At 41.6% G+C, this 8,532-nt stretch overlaps 1 protein-coding gene across 1 annotated transcript in view; it reads left to right on the plus strand.

Moving 5' to 3' along the window:
* The window catches only part of KIAA1217 (KIAA1217 ortholog), a 190,734-nt gene that overhangs the window by 151,569 nt on the left and 30,633 nt on the right, over positions 1-8,532 (plus strand). The window contains exons 9-10 of the mRNA XM_009330569.1: positions 578-738; positions 7,331-7,506. Coding sequence (XP_009328844.1) covers positions 578-738; positions 7,331-7,506 — 337 coding nt within the window. The remainder of the gene's footprint in view (positions 1-577; positions 739-7,330; positions 7,507-8,532) is intronic.

The raw sequence follows: 8,532 nt of genomic DNA on the forward strand, positions 1-8,532 counted from the left end.
TGATTCATTTCTCTTCTCCTGGTTTTATACAGTAGCTGTTGGAGACACCTGATAGAAATAATGCAATTGTACTTTAAGCAGCAAAGCAAGATTCTCTATAGAAACCTTTCCCCCACACTTGGCAGTTTGACTGAATCTCTCTCCAGTGATAATTAATCAACAAATATGCAGTTCAGGAGTCCTGCGAATTTGCATCAGCTTGGTCTCAGACAGCTCCTGGGAGGACAATCCGGAAGCTACTTTCAGCACCAATTTGATTTGTTGCTGTTTTGTATAATCTGCAGTTATAGCTTATTATCCCATCTCCGCTACAGGTGGTAGGAAGCAGTCTCATGGTAATGCAGTGCTCTGATATGACTGAGGTTCCAGCACAGATACACTCTGATATTGTACAGTCTTCCCTTAAAATATATTGGATAAGGAGGTGCCAGTCCCCTGTTAATACTGAGCATTGGCAACTGTAATTTTCTTTTCTTGTCCATCTGTGTGAAATACGTGTGGATTCAGTGGACAGAGGAGGGATTATGTTTGCACCTTCTCTACTGCTGAGCTCAACCTGTGCTGCTGCTTATTGCAGGCGCTGCTAACATATCTGGGGGGAAGAACACGTTGGCAACTGTGGAGTCAGCTGTCATCCATCACCCTGCTGGAGCCCCATCAATGCAAGTCAGCCTGCATGGTATGAAACGCAACGTGTCGGATCTGCGGCTGCAGCTGCATCAGATGAAGCAGCTACAGGTAGGCATATCTGGGTAATGCCGGGAAAGTGGATTGTCAGCAAATGTCAGCTTGCTTTCTTTCTCTCTTTCTGTCTCTCTCACCTTTTGTACATGAGTGATTCTCAGTAGCAGAGTTCTAGCAAAGGGAAGACCCAAGTATTACAGACACAAAAGCATATTCTGCTCTAGCATACGCCACTTGCATAGACCTAGAGGTATGATAATTAGCTCAGTTTAACTACTGCTGCTCAGATACTGAGAAAAAACTTCATTTCTAGCTTTGTTTGATGACTTTAGACATTAAAGCAGTATTTATATTACAATAATATCAAGTCTGTGATTACAGTTTGGACCCTGCTATGCTGTGTGCTATATAAACATACCGCAAGAGCCATGTTCCTGCTCCATACTGTTTACAGTTGAGACAGTTTTTAAGTTCCTGAATAAACAACTTTGATGTCAGGAAATCCAAATGTAGCTGAGGATCAGTAGATACGCATTAAGCCAGAGTTTGAGTGCTGTATTTACAGAATCCAGAAGAATAGCCAACTTGAGCAGCAAGGAAAAAAGATATCTCAAAAGTTGCTGCAAAGGTTTGTTGTGCCCTGCTTACATTCACATTTTACCAGTACTTTCCTAACACACATCAACACCTCAAAACCTGCAAGAAACAATAAGAACAACGAAGAGTTAAGCAAAATGTTCTGTTGACACATACCATAGTGCTGCAAAAGTAAATATATGCTGTTCATCTCAGACACTGTGAAAATAAGCTTATGCAGCTGTACAGGTCTTCAGCCCTTCACTTAATTGGAAACGGAAGAGCACTGTGTATTGTCTCAGAAGATGTAAAAGGAGGTAGAGCAATTTCTTGTAAGACAAAGTGGACAGCAGGGGAAACTTCAATACTCTGCCAGTCCTCCTTGCCTGGAAAGTGACATCACATGTTTGGTATTGTAGGGCTGCAGCTACTGCTGTTATGACCAGGGTGGTTTTGAATATAGGAATGGTACTATGTCAATCTCCTTTGATTTGCTGATTAATTTTATAACAGTGTAGTGATAATACAGGTCAGAATTCAGAGCACGTTTTGCCTTCCCTTCCTTAACTAAAGGAAATTGAATTATGAACCAGTCATAGGGCAAGGGAGCAGAAGGGTGAGGCAAACGTCAAGGTAAAGAAAATGTGGCCAAGACTGAAGATGCTGTGACAAGGTCCTGTGCTCAGTTTGCTGGTAATGAAGAGATGGCAGAAGGTATTTGGAGCAAACAGTTGTGTCAGCCAGGTGACCTCTGCCTGTGATACAGTACCCATGTATTTACATTTTCAGTTTAGGACGAGTATGTTCCTATAGCAAATGTATCTTTCAGAAGCTGTTCCCAGCAGTGCTGCCTACATGCCGGCCATCATGATCCCCATCTAATTTCAAGACTCTGGCTTGGGATCTCTGCCCTGGCACATTATGTATAAGTGGGTATTCTTCCACATTTGTGGAACCACTGCAGCCCCTCTGTCCTTCTGTAACCCCACGTGCCAAATGCAGCTCTTGGCAAACACTTGCGGTCTGGCCACCAGCTGTGCTTAGCATGTGGCCTCATAAAGTGGGATGGAGGTTGCAGTGCTGCGCCAGAGGCAGTGAGCGCATTGTACTCACAGGGCCTGCTCACCAAGGAGGTGGCATTTCCCCAGCTGCATCTTGTCTCCATGGCCCTGCCTGGGGCGGTAACCTTGCTTTTGATCAGATACAGCATTATGGCACACAGGAGTGAAGGAACTTGTACCATCTGCACAAATCAATGCTGCCAAAGAAGTCTTGAGAAGGAAAAAAGGACATATCCCGAGTGTGCTCATTAACTCTGGCTGACTTCCCTTATTTCAGAAATGATAGCAAATTTGGTGTATCGTGCCAGTAAGAAGTGGGCAAATTCATGATAGTCGGATGGAAGAACCTGTAGCTCAAGGGAAACTTTGGTATATTAGATATAAATTACATTCATGAGAGTGAGTTTTTGTCGTGGCTTTCCTGAATGGGTAGAATTATTTTGAAAAAGAGCTCACAGTTTGTAGGGCAGCAAATGAAACAGGTAGTGTTTTAAACTGAAGAGTGTTGAAATATCACACTTATAATGAAAAAATTTTGTGCTATGTTTTTTGGAAAATCATTCAAAGTAAAAGGGAAAAGTATTTTGCTGTTTTTCCAGGTTGTTTGCATACCATGTTTGACAGTACTTCATATTTTTCACTTTCACTGTTTCTCCTGGGTTGGCAGTCAGTTTGTTCCTCTGTGTGTGAATTTTTCATACAGTGACAGACTAAAAGAAACACTTCCAAAGAACTGAAAAAGATGATTGCACAGGCACAAATGCTGGCAGGATAACTAAGAAACAGGAACAGGACATAAAACTGTATTTAATACTGTCTATGGTTCAATTTTCAATTGATGATATCACTGTAAGTTCTTACTCATTTGCTTAATAGGGTCAGAGAAACACATGAGGGAAAAGATCCATTCATGCATGTAGCCTTTGTCTGTGCTGGCAAAATCCTCTTTTTAAAACATGTCCAGCAGCAATTGATCCAGATGTATTGATTCACACACCAATTAAATTGATGCAACCAAAAAGTTAAGACTGTTTCAGTCTGTGGTTGGATTTTAGACAGAGATTCTTGAAATAAAGACATTTGCATCATGGCTGTTGCTAGAGGTTAGATACACTTCTTGCTACTCCACTAGCATCTTCCTTAAGTGCTCTGATTTTCAGAGATACTCAAGAAAGACTAGTTTCATGGTGCCGTGGAGTTTTCCTCATTGCCAGAGATAGGCTATAAACCAGGCTGTGTCCTGGATGCATTTGTTGTTGGTAAGACTGGAGCCCATGAGTTCAGTGGGGTTGTTCATTCTGCACTCCCACATAATGAGAACTCTTAGTGGCAGCTTTGAACCAGGCCTTAGAGTACGTGTTCATGGTATATATCGTTAGCTTATATGTACATTGGATTTTTTTGGTCTATTCCTTCCTTTCTTTAATTGAACACATTTTAAGGGAAAGCAGTTAGATATGATTAAGGTTCAGCGTTAGGAATGTGTATGCATGCATCCTTTTCCTTCACTCAATGTATTATTTGCAGGGAAATGAGTGCTGCAGAAGGTATAGAAAATGTAATAATACTACTGTCATAAATGGTATATGATACTCAGCCTTACAAGTGTAACTTTGAATTAGAAATTCAAATATGTTTTGAGGTGCATTATAGAATTGGTGAGACTATGTTTAATCTATGTATGGTAACAAACTTCAGGAATTAGATAATCAGATTCTACAGAGATCCTGAGCTGCAGGCAGTCAGTCCCTGTTTGCGGCTGTGCACTGTAGCGTGTGGAATGTGTGGGGGGGTGGGTGGCCCAGAAGCCTCTCCCAGCAGGGCCTGGGAGGCTCCCACTGGACAGGTCATGCTTGTCTCCTAATGAGAAGCAGGGCTGTGAACTAATACTTGGTTTTCCAGTTACCTGTCTCATAGATAATAATTGGTTCAAAGTGAACTAAACTGGTTATCAGATTATTCTTGAAGTGGGTGCCAGAGGCAGTGCTGGGGTACTTGTGAGAGAGCAGTAACAGATAATGGCTGGAGCAGTAGCCAAAAAGAGGGACAAGGTAGGTACCTGGAGAGACTGGGGAGGCCGAGCGTGAGAGCCAAGGGTAACGAATGTAGGAGAGGATGCTAGAATTCTAAAAAAGCATGTTAAATTTCTTTCTGATTGATTGATTGCGGCTTGCAGTTATAGGTCAAGTTAACTCAAATTAGCAAGAAATTGCCATTTGGTGGTGACAGGAAAGATTGCATTGCTTTTCCTTACCTTTGGGCACTTGACTTTGGAACTTGAACACTGTTTTAACAAAGTTTCTTTTCAAGTGTGAATGTCTAAGATTGTTTATTTGGCTTGTTTTCAAGCAAACTTAAAGTACAAAAAGTTCTACTCTGTGGAACCAGAATAACTCTGGCGGATCCATAAAACTTCTACTTGAGGTGGTGGAGTAACTGGCAGAGGTGGTCTGAGGGACAAATGGGGTGTGCACTTAGCCAGGGAGTCTCAGATCTGATACCTGCTGGCAGAGAAAAGGTAAGAATCAAGTTCAGTTCCAGAACATGGAGGTAAATGTGCTGTAGTGGCCAGAGACTGCCTCCTCTTCTTCACCCACAGCTCTTCCCCTCTGCTCCTGCTTGCCCTGCCTCATGTTGTCCTTTGGCTGGTGACTCTGCCCTGCCTAAACCGACAATTACTCCTCTCCCCTGGTTCCTTCTCTTCTCTCTCTGCACTCATCAGTACCTCTCCCTTCTCATCTTCTGTCCCTGTTCCCGAAGCATGAACAAAAGCAGGTTTTCCAGAACTAACCAAGTGTTGCATGAATTTTCATAGAAATGGCAAAAACATCTCTTTGATACCAAGGTGAGTCATTTCCCAGACTTCAAGAGCTCACTCCAGACATTGAGGTTTGGGAATCCTCAACATACAAGCTTTCTGAAATATTGCTGAGTTATATTTTTATTCCCTAATCTTGTTATCAGAAATGGATGAACTTTTATGACTGAAACTTTCTAATAGTGTTCAAGCACTGCATAAATGGAAGTGACAAGCACCTTAGCTGTAGGTGTCACTACAATAAATATAGATCCCCTATATATCCCCATAATAGGAAAGAAAGTGTACCTGCCATTGCACAACCCCACTCACATACGTACTCAATTGTGGTATTACTGGGAGTCACTGTTACCAGCTGAGAAACATAGAGGACTTAAATTCTGGACACCTGAGACTTAAGTCTGACTCCCTTACTGACCTTCTCACTGACCTCGGATCAGTTGTTTCACATTTCCCAAGTCACTTCCCTGTGTCAAATTTCCCCACTTTTTAAAGAGCTGTGAATAAACTGTATGACTGAAGTGTTACATGCTCATTCACTCATTTATTCATTCATTTATGTTTTCCTTCTTGAAAATATGGCACAATGTAAGAGATGTGTGTCTCAGATAGCTGTGCTGGCCTCGCCGCTAAGAGGTTTTAATTTGTCAAACCCAAACGTTAATCCCATAGTGGGGAAAAATACACACATGCACTGTCTTCAAAAGAATCCAGTCTGGTATAAAGCAGCTGACAATGTTTATAAATCTGTGCTGTTTCAAATGTTTTCCAGCTTCATTTTTTTCCCTAACTGCTAACACTTATCTTCAGCTGAGTTTTGAGCTAACACCTCCTGCTTGTCACAGCTCAGACCCTGCTCGCACTTTCAGTGAAGCGCCACCCTCCCTCTCATCACGGTTGTGTCGCTGGAGAAGGCAGAGTCAGGCACCAGGACTGAAGAGTCAGGAGGGGAGAGCTGAGTTTGTTCTTCTAATTCCTGTACTGATTGGAAAGAATGACCTGGGCAAAGGCTTTTTTTTTCTCTGATTCCTGTGAATTCTCTCAAATTAACTTAAAAAGAAGTCTTGCTGCATTATACTGTCTTGTAGGTAACCCATTTTTGTGATTCCTCCTATTAGGCAGTGGTTTTACTTTGTATGTTAAATGTGGTTTGGCTGTTAAACCTGGATGTTTAGAAGACAGCTGATGGTTCGATTGCTAGTTTTAAAACTGGAACTTCATCTCCCAAGTGACACAGGTGTTTTTTAAAATCTTACAGTATGAGAAGGCTGCTGGGCTAACAGAGTTGTGTTCATGTTGCCTATATCCTAAAGTTGTGACTATGTGGAGCCTTGCTTATCACTTTGAATCTTGTGATTTGCATAAGAGACTTAAACAGGTTTGGTTTTTGTGAGTGTGGGGTATAGCTGCTCCAGGGCTACCCACAGAAGAGTATGGTCTAGTTTGCTTTCTTAGCTGTGTTTTGCTCTGCAAACTTAATATCAGTAAGAAAATTAATGCTTTAGATACTTAACATAAGGCTAAGACAAGAAAGAAGATGTGACTTTTACAGTTCTCAGAAGATTACCATGTTATAAAGGTTGTTTTTTTTTTTGGTCGGTAAAGGAGGTTTTATGTATTGCAGATGAGCTGTAAGTCTGTACCAAATTACACTGGATGGCACAATCCTTCCTCTGCCACTTGAGAGACTGAAAAATTCCATTCTGAGAACAGCAGTGCATTCCAGCCTTGTCACTAATGTGTGGGATTATCCACCAGGCATGTATGGGCAGTGTGATGTATAAGCTTATGAGATATGCGCAAAGTGGAAGTCAAGCTTCCGACAATCTTGTGAGGCATGATTAATTCTTGATTCATGCTGGACTGAGCAGAATAAGGGGGCCACAATCCTTGCAGAAGTTATGCACTAAAGGTGGTGTACTGATCCCAACATCTTTTGTTCATCAGCTCGCAACTGGAAGTTAGATATACACATTAGAAGTTAATCAGATTTAGGCTTTTCTCACCCCCAACGCTTCCTCATGGAATAATGTTTATAGGTAAAGTTAAAGAGGGAAAGAAGAAGGTAAAAACTCTCTCTCACTGTAGAGCTGTGTTTATCCCAACCTATTTCTGAGCTCTGCAATGTATTCTGTTGCCAGGGATGTCAGTCAAGCAGGAAAAATTGAAGTTGATTTCTTTTGTGCAACAGCTGCAGAACCAGGAGATGCTGAGGGCAATGGTGAAGAAAGCAGAGCTGGAAATCAATGGCAAAATGATTGAAACAGTGAAGAGGCTTGAAGATCCTGTGCAGCGACAGCGCAACCTGGTGGAACAAGAAAGGCAGAAATACCTCAACGAGGAAGAAAAGATTGTAAAGAAGTTATGGTGGGTTGAGAAACCTCTTAGAATTTGTTGCTTTTGGCTGGCTTTTTCTTCCATAAAGTGATGGCTTCAGTGAAAACTTTAGTTTACTAAAACTTTAAACTTAAAATTAGTAAAACTTTAGTGAAACTGCACCTGTGTATGCTGTTTAGCTGTGTTTTCTTGCACTCATATTGGCTGTAAAACTGTGTCTATGTTGTACAAATCACTGGTCCTGACTGGCAGTCCTTCTAAGCACAGCCCACTGGGTAAGTCCCACCAGTACAAAGAGTTTCAACTTCTTCAGAAGTCCCCTGTAAAGGGACAGCTGACTGTAAGGACCATGACCACCTCCATCTTCTGAAAGCCTCCCCCTACCCTAGCTCTTCCCTTCAGCTTTATGTATTACGCTTTAGGGAAGGAGGGAGGAATTTCCTCAAGAACAAATGGATGCAAAAGAAGGTAACGAGTTTGGCTTTAAGTATGAAAATCAAAATTCAATGGTAAGTGCTTTGGCTATTGCATGGGAGAGGTAGGGGAAGCTCATAAATAGAGGATTGAAGTTTAATTGCAGTCAGCAATGCCAGTCTCCATCTAAAATTTACTCACTGGGATTTCCATACACTTAACTGCAGATAAAAATACTTTTCTTTTTTCTGTTGTTGTGTAAAAGCTTTTTGTAAGACTCTTTTCTTTCCCAAAAACTTTGGCCTACCAAGACCGGTGGGATCCAGTTGTTTGTTTTAATTCATGTTCAGAGTTAGCAGGAGGCAAGATGAAGCTGAAATCAATAAACAATTTAACTAGTTCTAACACTCACATTTGTAAGATCATAGAATCATAGAATCATAGAATCATTAAGGTTGGAAGAGACCTCTAAGATCATCGAGTCCAACCGTCAACCCAACACCACCATGCCCACTAAACCATGTCCCTAAGCGCCTCATCTACCCGTCTTTTAAATACTTCCAGGGATGGTGACTCAACCACTCCCCTGGGCAGCCTGTTCCAATGTTTAACCACTCTTTCAGTAAAGAAGTTTTTCCTTAC

The sequence above is a fragment of the Pygoscelis adeliae genome, unplaced genomic scaffold (genome assembly GCF_000699105.1).
Source record: "Pygoscelis adeliae isolate BGI_AS28 unplaced genomic scaffold, ASM69910v1 Scaffold27, whole genome shotgun sequence".
NCBI lineage: Eukaryota > Metazoa > Chordata > Aves > Sphenisciformes > Spheniscidae > Pygoscelis > Pygoscelis adeliae.